At 51.0% G+C, this 15,899-nt stretch overlaps 1 protein-coding gene across 4 annotated transcripts in view; it reads left to right on the forward strand.

Moving 5' to 3' along the window:
• Positions 1-15,899, forward strand: part of TACC2 (transforming acidic coiled-coil containing protein 2) — a 192,608-nt gene that overhangs the window by 141,642 nt on the left and 35,067 nt on the right. For all 4 annotated transcript variants that reach the window (XM_087432743.1, XM_087432742.1, XM_004428143.3 and 1 more), the window contains 2 exons: positions 1,044-1,180; positions 10,991-12,302. In XM_087432743.1, coding sequence (XP_087288869.1) covers positions 1,044-1,180; positions 10,991-12,302 — 1,449 coding nt within the window. The remainder of the gene's footprint in view (positions 1-1,043; positions 1,181-10,990; positions 12,303-15,899) is intronic.

Consider the following 15,899-nt stretch of genomic DNA (forward strand, 5'->3'; position numbering starts at 1 on the left):
GCAAGTGAGGAGCTGCCCTCTGGCCTGAGGACACATGCCTGGGTCAGTGGTTTGGGGAGGCCTCATTCTTTCTGGCTTAAAATTGAGTCACCAGTGGAAGCAGGGTGATGGAGAAGGGCTCTCTGCACTTGAGCCCAGGACAAGACTTCAGTTTGGTGAGCGGCCTCCCCTCGTTACTGGGTGGGGCATCCTCTGGGTGGAATTTTGGTCCATTTCTCTGGGTGAAGACGTCTGCTCTCAAGGAGGAGTCTTGCAGGCCAGCGAGGGCCATTTTCACACCATTGGGGTTGGTGGGCTGTGCTTTGTGTCTTGGTCTGGCACATCCTCCAGGTGACTGGCTGGCTTGCCAGCTTTCATTCCTTCCTTCCTTTGTTCATTACATTCATTCATTCCTTCATTTAACTGATGTTTATTCACTGCCTCCTGGTTTAGGCTCCGGGATGCCGTGATAAACAAGGCCGGCTGCCCTCGTAGCCTTTTAAGCTCAGTAGATGAGAAAGATAATTAACACAATTGGAAAGTGAATCAAACTATAGTAACAAGTTATGAGAAGCACAGGGAAGGAAGGGCAGTGGGAGAGAATGATGAGATGGGGTGGGGAGAGGCCAAATGAAATTTAGTTTCATGGAGTGAGGATCCTACGGGGGTGTTGGAATCAAAAAGTGTCCCTGGGAATGCCTCCATGTCAGTGTGACTGAACTGATGCCAGATAACATGTGCTGAGTTGATCAAAAGATTCCAAGCTGTTTGTATTTGCCACTAAGGCCAGAAATATGTATTTCAAGTAGAGCTGAGTTCAGAGAATATATCATTTGGGCACAAAGCTGGTGATAATGAGATTCCCTCTGGGGAATCATGCTGCGAAATGACTTTCCTCGCATCTGTCCTCAGACAGTTTAATTGGCAGTGAGCCTGATCCCACCAGTCCTGGGCGAGGGTCAGAAGGCTGCACACTGCTCAGCTGCGTTGGCCCTTGGTCCCTCGGAGCAGACACGGCCGTGGCCCCTGCCTAACCTGTGTTTCTCCCCCTCTCTCTCCTTCAGGAGTTCTGACTCTGAAGAAGCATTTGAGACCCCGGAGTCAACGACCCCTGTGAAAGCTCCACCAGCCCCACCCCCACCGCCCCCCGAAGTTGTTCCAGAGCCTGAAGTCAGCGCACAGCCTCCCCCAGAAGAACCAGGTAACCAAAGATCAGGTGCCTGTGGGGGAGGCCCAGGAGCAGCCCTGTGGCTGAGCCTGAGGGGACTCAGCAACTCCTCCTGGGGCGGGGCTGGAGGAGGGCACCCTCCCCAGGGGGCCGTCGTTGGAGCTCTTTAGACAATCCCCAGCTGCTGGGGCCTCTGGGCTCTGGGCTGTGTTTTATATGGGTGAAAACTAAGCGGGGCAGATACAGTGGGTTCTTCTGTTTGCTTTGCAGAAGTTTAGGGAGGCCTCCAGGAAAACCATTCATTTATCTCTTGGTGCCTTTCACCTGGCACCCGGAACTGGGTTTGAGTGGGGCAAGAGGGTCTTGGAATCTTCTATCTTGCATTCTAATTTTAGCCCCTTGCTCCTTTAAGAACACTGATTCTGGACAGCCCATGTGATCTGCATTTATTAAAGAACATAGCCCCCATGGGCTTGAGCAATGCAGATATTTAGTGAATGGGTGAGAAGAGAAAGTGATAGATAGCTGAATCCATGCATGGATGGCTCGTTTATTCCTATTGAACTTCACGTGACCTGATTTCTTATCCCTTTCCTACCTCCTTTCTCCCCTAGTGTGGCTTAAAACACAGACCTTTCTGTACCTTCTAGACGTGGTGATGACAGAGGGGGATGGGACAGATCTCATTCCTCAACCCCCAGCCTGCTCACCTGACTGGTGTTCTCTGCATGCATACTCCAGTTACACCAGCAGGGGTGGGACCACTTCTAGCATGAAAGTTTAACACGAGGCCTGGAAGCAAATGGGACTACCAGAAATGGCCCCACAGGCTGGTCAGGGGCCCAAGTGGTGGAAATGGCCCAGCAGGCCGGTTGGGGGCCGGATGGTACTGTCCTTGGACCTGAACAGTCTGCTCTGGACCCTGCACTTTAGGGCCGCACTCTGGCCTTTCTCGAGCCACAGCCTTCGCTATGTAAAGAGTCTGCAGAGCCAAACTCCTTCTAGACCGCACTCTGAGTACCTGGGAGCAGCCACTCCCTGGGCCCATCCAGTCCCCTTCTCCTGGCCCATCTTCCCCTGACTATGCCCCGTGTTTGCGCCCCGCAGCCAAGGGGCGCTGGGACCTACAGGTGGGGTGTCCACACACCTGTGTTCCAGACCGCCCCAGGTGAGGGATGGAGCTTGGGTGGGAGGAAGAGGAACAGGGCGGGGACGAGGCCTCTGTTTGTACTCTCTCCTTGGCCAGGAGGCAGGTGGACTGAAAAATAGAATAACATTTTGAACTTGATGCTGGTTTTAGAAAGAAGTGGGTGGAGTTCTTCAAGCAGGCCATTATTTTAGAAAGGGTAGACACTCCCGGGGCTTTGTTCCTAAGCAGATACGCTCCCTGGTGCTGGGGGAAGAGGGTAGGAGGGTTTTTAGGGAGAGCTGATGCCTTTGCTGGTGTTGGACAAACGCAGTTTCCATAATGTCCCCTTTGACAGCTCATCAGCTAGCAGCATCTGATTCTGCACAGCCAGTCTAGCTGCTGGGCTCTGAGAGGGTAGTCGTTGAAACTTATTTGATTTTAAGGTAGAGAAGAAGCCAGAAGGGCTGTTTACATTTCTCAGAAAGTCTTTTGGATCCCCACTGTCTTTCTTTCATATAATAAAGCATATGAAAATTTCATTTCCTATAATTTTGTAAAACATTCGTCCTTAGGTTTTAATGGAAAGTGGCTGAATGATAAACAGATTGTAATCCCTAGGTCAAACATGTAATTAACAATAAATTATCCTTTTTTGTGGATATAATAAGTTCATGCCTATTAATGTGTGGGATATGTTAGGATAAAGAATTTGCAAGAAAAAATGATGGCATATTACAGTGTATGGTCCGTTGCCAAGCACAAGGAGTATACAGAGGAAGGCCTTGGCTGTGAGCATGTGTGCATCCTCTAGGACTTCCAGCTCGTATCCGGACCGCCCCTGGGGATGGTTTACCACTTCTATTCTTTTCTTTGGCCAGTCTTTGTTCCTTCTGCCTGACTTTTCTTTCAACAAAGTGAAGAACAATTTCCATTCTTAAAAACAAACACGTGCACAAAGCCAACTCTTTCTTAGATGGCAGTTTCTGAAAGAATGAGCATTATAGAGGATTAAGAGAGAACCCCAGGGCTGGCCCCCTGGCTTAACGGTTGGGTGCACGTGCTCCGCTACTGGCAGCCTGGGTTTGGATCCCGGGCGCGCACCGACGCCCCGCTTCTCCGGCCATGCTGAGGCCGCGTCCCACATACAGCAACTAGAAGGATGTGCAACTATGACATACAACTGTCTACTGGGGCTGTGGGGGAAAAAAAAGGGAGGAGGATTGGCAATAGATGTTGGCTCAGAGCTGGTCTTCCTCAGCAAAAAGAGGAGGATTAGCATGGATGTTAGCTCAGGGCTGATCTTCCTCACAAAAAAAAAAAAAAAGAGAGAGAGAGAGAGAACCCCACCCGGAAGGGGTTGGAGCCGTTAATTGCTGTGAGTCACAGCCCCATGGAACTTTGCTTATACCGGTTAGAGTCTTGAACAGGGACTCTACGCTTCTCCTCGGAAAACTACAGTGAGGCTAAATGTCTGCGGATTACGCAATAAGGACGCTTACAGGTGGGATGTGTCTGCGTAAAGCGCCCCCTGGCTTGGCTTGTACGAAGATCCATTTGATTTACTGCACTTGTTAGAAGAGGCTGCTCGTCCATTCTGCAGACAGCATGGGGCATTGCACAGGTGTGAGAAGACGGCTGTGCTTGCTTGTGGAGGTGGCTGGAGGAGAAGAAAGCTTCCTTCTGAGAACCGTGGAAAAGAAAGAGCAAGAGAGGAAGGTCTGTGCTTTGGTTTTCCTCTGCAGAGTGCCCAGGACGTTGCCAAAGGTGCCGAGAGAACCACCTAAATAGTAGACGAGACCTTTGCAGTGAGTGAAGACGTGATTTTTCCTCCTGGAAACCTACATTTTAGAAAACGATACCTTATCTTGGGTCCCAGCATGTTTGAGCTCCACGGGACAGGAGGACGGGCTAGATGCTGGGTGTCCACCTGGCATCTGCCCCTCCTCTGGGCCTGGCCAGGATGCAGCTTATCTGAGCCCCATTTTCTTATCAGTAAAATGAAGAGGGCGACCTGCAAGTCCTCTGAGATCCTTCCCACTGTGACCTTCCATGGTGCTGTGAACAGAACGCTTGGCTGCTGTGCAGTGGCTGTGTTACTAGAACTCAAAACTGGCCACCCAGGGGCACAATTAAATGATAGTTCTGTTCATTGTAAGTATCCGCCATATGCCAGGCCTTTGCTAGGAACTTCGTGTGTTTCATCTCCAGCTCAGGTGAGAGAAAAATCCCCAGTGCTCGGCACCCCTGTCCACGGTCGTCCAGACTCCCCTTCCCTCTCTCTGCTCCTCTCTCTCCCTCGCCCCTTTGGAGGGGTTCCAGGAGCTCCTTTCATGCTCTTGTGGACATGACCGCTGGGAGCTCGAGTGCTGAACTCACTCCCTGTGTTATATGTTAACAGTAATACATATGCTTGGGTCCCACCTCCAGACTACTGAGTTAGAATCCACTGGAGTAGGACAAAGGAATCTGCTTCTTTGCAGCCCAGTGTGAGAACCCCCGTGTGTAAGGAGAAAACCCACAGGCGGGCACCTTAGCAGCAGCTGGCCAGTGCCAGACGTTGCCCAGGCAGAGGCCGGCTCTGCACCTGGGGCCCCCAGCCATTGGGCCAGGGATATGTGGGGTCCACGGCTGCCGGATCCAAAGCCTGGGCATCCCAGGTTGGAGGGATGACTGGAGTCCAGGGGCCGTGTGGGCGGGTGAGGGTACCTGAGAGAACGATGACCTCACTTGCCTGCGGTGGCCGTGCTTATACTGCCCTGGGCACCTTGAGTGGGCACACTGAGAACCTGGCAGGGCCCTGAGCCTCTGGACGCACATTTAATTCCTTTAGTGACCTCACTGGAGGATCGCGACTGCACACATTGTCCAGCTCAGCAGCCATTGCCGGTTCAGCGAGCCACGCGAGTACCCCACGATGCTCAGGGGCCCACACACCCCAGGTGGGTGGCTCACAGCCTGTTATCTCCCCAGGAGGACAGGGGTATAAGCCAGACCCCATATGTGTTGTCCTGTTACAGACGACTTTTGATAATAAGAATGGAACAACAGGTAACATTTGGGAGCGTTTACTTTGCAATGGGCACTATTAGAGGCATAACCTCTAATTCTGTAGCAACCCAGGGAGGTGGGACGGGGACAATGACAAGGAGGCACAGCAAGGTTAGGAACTTGTCAAGGTCACCGAGCTGATGAATGGCGGAGCCAACATCTCAGCCACTTTCATCTAGCTCTGAACCCTTTGCACTGACTTCTCTTGCATCAGAACTGGGTGTGTGATATTATCCTAGTGATCTATCCTCAAGCTGTCTTCTTTAGCTTATAAAGAAAGCATTTTTCTGAAACTTCTCGTTTCATGCTCACGATAACGCTTGAGGGAAGGGAAGTGTGAGGACACAGAGGCTGGAAAGAATGGTGAGCGGCCCCATCACAGCGTGTCTACTTGTTGCCGCTGCACGTCCCTCTCCTGCCACCTCAGAATGAGGAGCAGGAAAGTCTGTAGCCTGGGAAGCACCTTTGTGCTTATGCCAGGCCTGGCCTGGGGTGGACTGTGGCCCACCTGGCGGGCAGAGAGAGCCCAGGCAGGTCAGCAGGTGGGGGTTCCACAAGGAAAGCTGCAGACCTCTGGCAGGGAGGATGCAGGAGGAAAGCAACAGGTAGCAAAGCAGGACAGAGAAGTGATATTTGGTGTGCTCAGGGCGCAGCCAGGATGCACCCCAGGGCTGCACAGGTCCCAACTCTGCACACCACTACACAGTGGGACTGTCATCCAGCAGTGCTCCTGCGTGCCCGTGGGGTGATGTCACTTTTTGCCCTACCCAGCAAAGTCCTTTTTAGACTCTCCCAGTCCTAACTAGGGCCACTTCACTTAGCTGCTCACCGGTGGAAATAATCTGGTTTTCATAAAGAATTTCTCTGTCTCTAAATGAGTTGGCCTGGTCAGTAATTGTCATTACCCGCAGTGCCTTGAGCAGCACTGTTCCCTCCTTAGCCTTTGGGAATTGAAGGGAGGCTTGAGAGCATACATGTGAGAGCAGAGTAGACGTCCAGGAAGCAGTGGGCACAGGCCCACTGGATCGGAGTCCTCAGGACCCAGCAGGGTCTCTGTGAGAGTCTGAAGGCCCCGCTGGGTCTGGGAGGGAAGCCAGCTTCACACAGGCCTCCTGCTTTTCTTGCTAGTCCGTTCTGGCTATAGTGACCACATCGGAGGAGGGTAGGCACACGGACCATCTGCCTGTCACTTCCACCTGCCCTGACACCTCACGCCTCTGAGGCGGAATCCCCACAGGCCATCAGAGCTCACCTCAAAGACCCATTCAAGCCAATTGAAGCATGTCCTCCAAGTAATTTCTGTGGCCAAATATTTAACCATTGCCCATGGAGGTCTTAAGAACTAGGATAGGTCCTAATAGGAAGCCGGTGAGGTGAGACAGCCCAGCCCCGACACTGCCCCCCTCATGGGGCTCCTCTGTGGCATCCGTGAAAATGGGGGTGAGCCCCCACCCCAGCCCTGCTGAACTGCTTCTCCAGGGAGGAGCCAGGAGTCTGGAGTTTTAATGAGCATCTAATGCGTGTCTTAGCATAGGCAAGTTTGGGAAACGTTGAATTCATCATGGACTTGCCGTGAGTTGCCCACACCTGCCAGCAAAATGCCACTAAGGACCGAGTAATGCCCCAGTTATGTCTTGTTAGCCGACTTAAAATGGAGACCTTTTCCAGAATAAGCATTATGAATTGCAATAGATGGTTATTTATGTACCTAGAAGGTGTAAAGCTATGCTCCCTGTGTATAAGACCATTTACCCTTGATTGAAGGTACGAGTCTGTGAGTGCAGGGGCCACGTGTTGACACCTTTGGTCCTCTGGGCCGGTGGATCCCTACCAGAGTGGGAGGGGCCGGTGGGAGGTGGAGGGGAGCACCAACCCAGCAGGCAGTTAAGTGTTCCCATTAGAAACAGCCCAGCGAGGCTGAGAGGTGTGGCCTTTGGAGATGGTAGGGTGACATCAGTTGGGTGGCATTAGTTGCCCCTTATTGGCTGTCTCCCTTTACTCAGAATTCCCTCTTGTTTCCAGACACGTGTTTTTTTGCCTAGCTTGGGGATTTTATTGCCTAGCACTGCTGTTATGGACTGCATCGTGTTCCCCCAAATTCATATGTTGAAGCCCTAACCCCCGATGTGAGTGTGTCTGAAGATAGGACCTTTAGGGAGGTGATTGAGGTTATGAGGTTAACCTTTAAGGAGATTAAATGAGGTCGTAAGAGTGAGGCGCTAATCCAATAGGACTGATGTCCCTGTAAGAAGAGGAAGACCCATCAGGGATGCGCTCACGCAGAGAAAAGATCAGGTGAGGACACAGATGACGGCCATCCACAAGCCACGGAGAGAGGCCTCAGAAGAAACCAAACCTGCTGACACCTTGATCTTGGACTTCCAGCCTCCAGAACTATGAGAGAATAAATGTCTGTTGTTTAAGCTCCCAGTCACTGGTACTTTGTTCTGGTGGCCTGAGCAGCCTGACGGAACTGGGGACCCCCTAGTGAGCCATTGCATATGATGAACCAAGGATGCTTTTTTGTCATCAGACTGAGCCAAAACTGGAGCCCAGGCAAGGCATTGGTGTCCAGGGCAAGCATTGCCCAGGTCTACACTGTTGGGGTGCACGAGGTGGAGAACATGTTCCCCTGGATGGACCCATGTGGCGTCTTGTCCTTCCTTCTCTGTGTGCATAGCACACCCCACAGTGGCTGACATGTGGGAGGAACCTACATTATTTGTGGAATGCATGAATGAATGAATTGTCTTCATGCAGATAGGGTGTACGGACATTCAGAAATCCACTGGGGGGACTGGGAACCCAATTGGACCACAGTTCCTTTGGCAAATCAGGGCCTACATGTGGCAGAGACCTTCTCCCTGGTCTAATAACTGCCTTTCCCAGGGTTCCTCTGCAGAGTGCGTGGAAGGGCCCTCCTGGCCCTGTGGAGCACCCTGCTCTGGTTACCACATGATAAGATAGTGATTCTCAACCAGGGACAGTTGTGCCCCCCATAAGGGGACATTTGGCTGCTTCTAGAGAGATTTTTGGTTGTCACAGCTGGGGTGGGGGATGCTACTGGTATCTAATGGGTAGAGGCCAAGGATGCTGTTCAACATCCTGCAGCGCACGGGACAGCTCCACGACAAAGAGCTAATTGTCCCGAAACGGCCACAGTGCCGAAGTTAAGAAAGCCTGCAGCCAGGTTAGGTGTCCTGGTCCGTGATGATTGAATTAGGGAATGTCAGTTCTAAAGAGGAAAGCCATGTTAAGCAGGCAGGGAGCTTTTCTTCTGGAGAAAACAGTGAGCAGACGTTAAGCTAAATATCTGCTGACTGTTGCCTGATTCCGAGAGAACTACTGACATGTGAAGGGCCCCAGAAGGCTTCCTCCCTCGGGCTGCTGAGGCTCGTGTAGCGGCCTGAGAGAGCAGGTTGGCGGCTGTGGGCCTTGTTTTGGAAACAATGGGATGGACTGAGGCTCTTTCTCCCTCCTGCAAGGCCCACTTGAAAGCACCTGGTCCCCTGGGGCCCCTGGTCTTTCTGTACCCTCTGCACTGTGTGTCCAGGGCCGTGTCCTGGAGGAGATGGGGAGGGAGTTGACTTCAGCATGAAGTAGGGAGGGGACACCCTTCCTTTGGAGGGGAGGGAAGAGGAGCGTTTTGAGACAATGGAGGGGTCATTGGGCAGACAGAGCAGAACTCAGAGGCTTCAAGCAGGTGCTCCATCTTCTAGGACATCTGCTCCAAGTAGGGCTGGGGGTGGCCTTGGGTGCAGAAGAGAGGGGAGGTTTTGAAACCATGACTGGCTGATAGACGTGCTTCCGGAAGGTGCTCTCAATTCAAGAGCTGTTTACTGAGCCTGGGGGAGAAAGTGCGACAAGTCCGGGGAAAACAGATAAATCAGACCAGTTCTTGAACTCAGGAGGCCTGCAGTTTCCTTGTGTTGTCGTCTCCCGGGCAGCACTCCATCGTGGGCTCTGCCAAGTGCTCTGAGAGAAAGGTTTGCTTGTGAGCAAGGTCGGTAGGCACCGCACGAGACACTCACCACCTGGACTTCAGTGAGCAGGGGTTGCTCTGAGAAAATCGGCAGTAAGAAGCCAGTTTAGTTGAATTGAGCGTTTCCCAAACCTTGTTTGTTTGTGGGCATGAGGGATGGGGCAGCCGGATTTAGCAAATAAAAATATAAGATGCTCAGTTATATTTGAATCTCAGATAAACAACAAATAATTGGGATATGGGGCATATTTATACTAAAAAACTTATTCATTTATCTGAAATTCAAATTTAACTGAACGTCCTGTATTTCCTCTGGCAGCTGTACCAGCACGGAGTGGGGGCAGTTCTGGGGGGCAAAACTCCTGCCAGTGAAACTCACTTTGGGAACGCCGTCCCCAGGCATGTATGTGCCAGCTCTTTAATTCCTTGTCTGCAGACCACTTTGCAACATTTGCCCTCCTTTGTCTACTGACACGTTTTTAGGTTTCTGGCCAATCGTTTTTTGGCGTCCTGACTGCCCAGGGCAGCTGTGAACCCAGAAATGCATGAAAGGTACCACCTGGTGCAGGGAGAGCCCAGAGTAGCCAAGCCAAGGCCAGGCTGGCCGGATCCCCGTGGAGCAACGGGGTCGTGAGATGATGGGGCATCTCTTGGCCCAATTCCAAGCATCTGCAGTGTGTTTTAAAGTAAGGAGCAGCCTCCTTGGCTGGCAGTCACTGCGGGGGGAGGGGTGGAGAAGCTGGGAGGAAGCCGCAAAGAGAGGAGAGGACAGGCCAAGAAGAGGAGCGTGGCAGGCAGGTTGGAGGGAGAGATTATAGGGGAGGCCTGGAGTTGGAGTAGGGATGGGGGCAGACGGGGCGATCTCACTCCTGCTGTGGTTGCCTCAGAGCCTCCACGTAAAGGCTCCCTGCTGTTTCTCAAACAGCTCTGGCTCCGCATAGTCAAGAACAGGCTTGTTGATGATAACAGCTAATATTTATTGAAGGCTTACTGTGCTTTGCTGGCGTTGTTCCCTCTCTCTTCCTCTCCCTTGCTTTAGCCGCAGTGGCCTCTAAAGTTTCTGTAAGACACCAGGCATGCTTCCACCCCTAGGCCTTTGCACATGCTCTTCCCATTGCCCATGACGCTTCCCCCCACATATCTTCCTGGTTCACACTTCTACCTTGTTTCCCATCTTTGCTTTAATGTCTCCTCCTTGGGCTTTGCCCCAACTACCTTATTTTAAAATTGCAACGCCCCTACCCTGGCTTTATTTTCCTTCATAACACTTAGCACCATCCAACAGTCTGTACGTTTTACTTAATTTGTTTCTTGACTGTCTTCTCTCTGAAGAATGTAACTTCAGGAGGGCACAGATTTTCTGTTTTGTTCATTGTTGAATCCCCAGCACCCAGAATGATGCCTAGTCCCGATTGAGCACTTGGTAAAGGTTTTTGAATGACTTAATGATCTGAGCTCTTCTTTAAACAGCCCTGATCACTCCCATTTTGTGGGGAGAGGCCTGAGGGTAAGCCTGTCCAGGGTCTGGAGCTAATAACGGGTGAGAACAGAGTCTGTACCCAAGCAGTGTGCCTGCCCAGTGGTGGGCCAGGTTGGCCAGGGGCCTCTGTTTAGAGGGGAATAGTCTGGCACGAGACGAGAAATGCTCCAAAGTGTAAGTGACTCTTTGTCTCCGTTTCCTCAGGATGCGGTTCTGAGACGGTCTCTGTCCCCGATGGCCCCCGTAGCAACTCGGTGGAAGGAAGTCCTTTCCGCCCTCCATCGCACTCCTTCTCTGCCGTCTTCGATGAAGACAAGCCGATAGCCAGCAGTGGGACTTACAACTTAGACTTTGACAACATCGAGCTGGTCGATGATTTTCAGACCTTGGAGCCTCGCTCCTCAGACTCTAAGAATCAGGACTGCAAAGTGAGCACGCGGAGGAAGTCCACGGATTCTGTCCCCACCTCTAAGTCTACATTGTCCCGATCTCTCAGCCTGCAGGCCAGTGACTTTGATGGTGCTTCTTGCTCAGGCGGCACCGAGGCCGTGGCCCCGGCCCCAGATGCACACAGCACGGGTTCCAGCAGTGCTTCCAGCACCCTTAAGCGAACTAAAAAACCAAGGCCACCGTCCTTAAAAAAGAAACAGATTACTAAGAAACCCCCTGAAACCCCCACAGTGAAAGAGACGCAACAAGAGCCAGCTGAAGACAGTCCTGTCCCCACTGAGGAGAATCCAGCATCCGAGACAAAAACAGAATCAGCCAAGACGGAAGGTTCTGGACCAGCCTTATTGGAGGAGGCATCTCTAGAACCTGCTGCTGTGCCCAGGGCTGCCTGCCCTCTGGACTCAGAGGGTCCAGAAGGAGCCGTCCCTCCAGCTCCTGGAGGTGGCAGAGTGCAGAACTCACCCCCTGTTGGAAGGAAAACGTTGCCTCTTGCCACGGCCCCGGAGGCAGTAGAGGTGACCCCATCAGATAGCGGGGGGCAAGAGGACTCCCCAGCCAAAGGGCTCTCAGTGAGGCTGGAGTTTGACTATTCTGAGGACAAGGGTAGTTGGGACACCCAGCAGGAACACCCCCCTCCTACCAAAAAGATAGGCAAAAAGCCAGTTGCCAAAATGCCCCTAAGGAGGCCAAAGATGAAAAAAACACCGGAGAAACTCGACAACGCTCCTGCCTCGCCTACCAGATCCCCCGCTGAGCCCAATGACATCCCTATTGCTAAAGGTACCTACACCTTTGATATTGACAAGTGGGATGACCCCAATTTTAACCCTTTTTCTTCCACCTCAAAAATGCAGGAGTCTCCCAAACTCCCCCAACAGTCATACAACTTTGACCCAGACGCCTGTGATGAGTCCATTGACCCCTTTAAGACGTCCTCTAAGACCCCCAGCTCACCTTCTAAATCCCCAGCCTCCTTTGAGATCCCAGCCAGTGCCATCGAAGCCAATGGAGTGGACGGGGATGGGCTAAACAAGCCCGCCAAGAAGAAGAAGACGCCCCTAAAGACGTAAGTTCAGGGGTGCAGGTGGTAAGATCGGAGGCGGGCTGTGCATTGGCTGTGATCTTTGGTCACGTAAACTTGGGCTGCCCTAACCCCTCCCGCATCTGCTGTAATGATGCCACGTTAGTGGCAAGATATGTGTTTTCCTTCCTCTGTACCCACAGTGGTGACATTTTTCATCCCCATATCCCTTTGGGTCTAGAGTCCCTAATTTTTTGCCTTAGTAAGTCGGTGGTCTAAAGCTTTACTTTTAGCCAGAGACCTGACATTCAACTCCAGGGGAGTGTGGGAGATCCCATGGAAAGGAACAGCTGGTAGAGACCTGGTCAGCCTCTCCACTGGTAACTTATCCTTTTCCCTGTTTAGCACATGAATTGCTTTTTGGAGTGGCCTGGAAGCTAGGAGATATGCCTTTTAAAATATTGTTAAAATGTATAGTATTTGTTTCTGCCCATTTCTGAGACATTAGCCCAGGAGGCCTATGAGTGAGAGGTCTGGCCTGGCCCCCTCCCTGCACCCCAACCAGCACATAAGAAACACCCCTGTTTGTCTCCATCCTTCTCTCTAGCCATCTTTTGCAGACAGGAGTCCAAAGGCCATATAGGTCCAGAAGAGATCAATGGAACCTTTAAGGGAGAAGCAATTTGCACAATCCCCAGGAGGCCACTGATAATTAGGTCTCTTGTCCAAACACTTGCCAAGTCGATTGCCTTTAAATACTACATGTCCATGCCTCCGGAATTCATTCCAAGACCCAGCTCTGACTTGGATGGCTGCAGGTCCATTCTCAGGACTTTGGTCCAAGCATAGTGTGGTTTGGAGCACGGAGACTTTCTCCTTGCTCCCGTGAAGTATTGTCAATAATTTGACAAGGTGGCAGAGACCAGTCTTCCAGTGGCAACTCAGCAGAACAGACCACAGCTGCTGGCCCCTGAGTCTGCCTGGCACAAAGCATTAGAGAAGAACATGGGGCTTCCTGGGAAGACGGTCTCTAAGCAGGCTCTGGCCTTACATCACCCTGCCACCGTCTGGTGGTGGTAGGAGGCAGTCCTGACCAAAAATGTGAACTTTTCTTAGATCAGCTACCCAACCAGGCCTTTCCTAGAGACTCCATCGAATCTGTGTCGTTAGCTTTATTTTAAGCCTCAAACAGGAGAAGTCTGAAATGCCTAGACCACAAAGCCGTGTTCTCTCATTTTGAAATGAGAGCCAGCTTGTAGCCACCACCTCCTCCCCACAGAGAGCTTGGTTGTACTTTGTTCTACCATCAGAGCTAACAGGTTGGGGAAGCTAACCCATCTCAAGGTCTCATCTCTAGTGCAGATGGCTGGGAATCCTACACTGGGGTGACAAAGCTCTTTGGGCACCAACTCTTTATGGGATAATTGGCACCAAGAAAGGAAGGCGTTCTCTGACAGCCTCTCTCCAAAAAGCTGGGATATTGCCCACACTCCATGCAGAACCTACAGTGGATGGCTGTTGTATCCTAACCCATTAATAACCAGTTGTCTGCAGATTTATCTTTTTTGTCAGTTCCTTCTGTCTGTCTCTCTTTTTCTTTGTCTTCTTGTCTTAGGATGGTTGAAGATGTGATGTCTGTATGTTCTCTGTTGTAAGTAAATTTAATGGAATCTGCCTCTTACGCTAAATGTACTTTTCTCTGCCTTTTGTTTTTGCTTCCAAGCTCTTTTTATTTCTTCTCCATGGCTGCTGCTTATGTGTTTCTGGGGCAGGCCTGGGAATGACAGGGGCATGGGGCTGCCCAGTAGCAGAAGTTATTTTTCTGTTTCGTAGTGATTAGCATAAATGAAACTGCTTGGCTGTGAAATTGTGATTATCCAACATCTGGCTGCCTGTCAGGAATGGAACCTTTTTTTCCCCCTTGCATATTGGATGTCTTCATCTGAAACTCATACATGTTTTTTTAACTCTCATTTCATTCTTTCATTTAAAATTGGACTAGTGGGCGATTGCTTTCAAAGCAGTGTGGCTTCACGTGAAAATAACCATCCAGTCTGACCACAGGCAGCGCCTGCTCTGGCTTGTTCTTGCTTACATGTGAAGCAGAAATGATGGGGCTATTCCAAATTGAGACCTGAGGGAGCCCCCAGAAATGCAGGGTCGGCTCAGTGGAGCACACGGCTGTGAAAGCCATTGTCAGGCTGCTGTGGGCCTGCATCCTCGGTCACCCAGGACCAGGCTGGGTATCGGCATGCCATCTGTGAGTTGCCCTGCTGGGCGTCAGGAAACAGGGAAGACCACCTCTGTGCCACTACTGCTTTGCCTCCTGGCCAGGAGGGTTCTTGTGGGCAGCTCCTAGAGGCACCTTCTCTGCCTTCCAAGGGAAGCTGGCCTGGTCCCTGGCGTCCAGCAGTCCCAGGGTACAGTTGAGTCTCAGGTTTTCTTCTCCCAAGGGATTTCTTGAATATTTTAGAGCCATGTAGCGACTGTAAAATGTGCAGTTATATATTTATATGCATGAATAAATATATGCTTCAAGCTGTGATTGTACTGTTCATATGGCAAATGCCATAAATGCTGTAAATAACCATTTATAGTTATTTACTATGGTTTTTTCGTGACTGGATGCCATTGTTGGAGCATTTTATTTGAGAGAACACAAGGAACTTGAGTGCCAAATTGCTCTGTCGATCCAGTTTAACATTTAGAGCAGGGAGGGCAGTGGGATCTAAATTCAGGGGACCCCCCCCCCCCCACCGGGCCCTTGTTTTGCTGGGAGCAGGACCATACCACGGAGGGGCCTGAGACCAGGGGGCAGGGGCCAGTCTGCAGGTGGAGAAGCCTCCATGCTGAATGTGGAAATGATCCCCGAACACCCACTGGACTTAACGGAACGGTCTTTACTAAAAGTCCCTTCCTCTGACCCTCTCGGGAGTCTGATCTGATGTTCCCTTTGCCTCAGGCCCCCCCCATCAATTATTTATATGAAGGAGAAAGAGAGTGAAAAAGAGAGTTGTTAGCCGTGGTTAGGAAAAGACATTAAAAAATCATCTCATCCCTGGAAAGAGTCCTGGAGATTGGTTGTACAACAATGTGAATGTACTTTACACTACTGAACTGTACACTTAAAAGTGTTTAAGATGGTAAATTTTATGGTATGTATCATACCATAAAAACCATTTCACCCCTGGCCCTGTCTGTAGTCAGAATCTCACCCAGAAGTTCAGAGGTGCAGGAATCCATTAAGCTCAGAGTTCCTGTGAGTAGGGAGGACTCGGCCAGTTCTCCCTGAAGACCCAGAACTTTCCTTCCTATTTCTGCACGGCTCCTCCAGTTGTGAAGTGCCGTGTTGGCTTGCCTGTCTGTAAATTGGATCCTGTTAATTGGTGTCATGAACCTAGATCTCCTCCCTCTACCTCAGTTGGTTCCGTCATTCCTGGATGAATCAGGATACATTAGTCTGCTCACCCAAAATTTGCTTTTTAAAATAAGAACATCTGGTTAAATTTAGCTTCATTTTCTGGGTCAATTCTCCAAAATGGCATCCCTTTAAATATTTTCAGCTTGATGGAATCTTTCCCTCTGGGGCAACAATAATATCTGTTAAAAAGTCAGAGTGGATTGTCGGCGTGGACGTCTTTG

The sequence above is a fragment of the Ceratotherium simum genome, chromosome 6 (assembly GCF_057802395.1).
Source record: "Ceratotherium simum simum isolate JZ-2026a chromosome 6, ASM5780239v1, whole genome shotgun sequence".
In the NCBI taxonomy this organism is placed as follows: domain Eukaryota; kingdom Metazoa; phylum Chordata; class Mammalia; order Perissodactyla; family Rhinocerotidae; genus Ceratotherium; species Ceratotherium simum.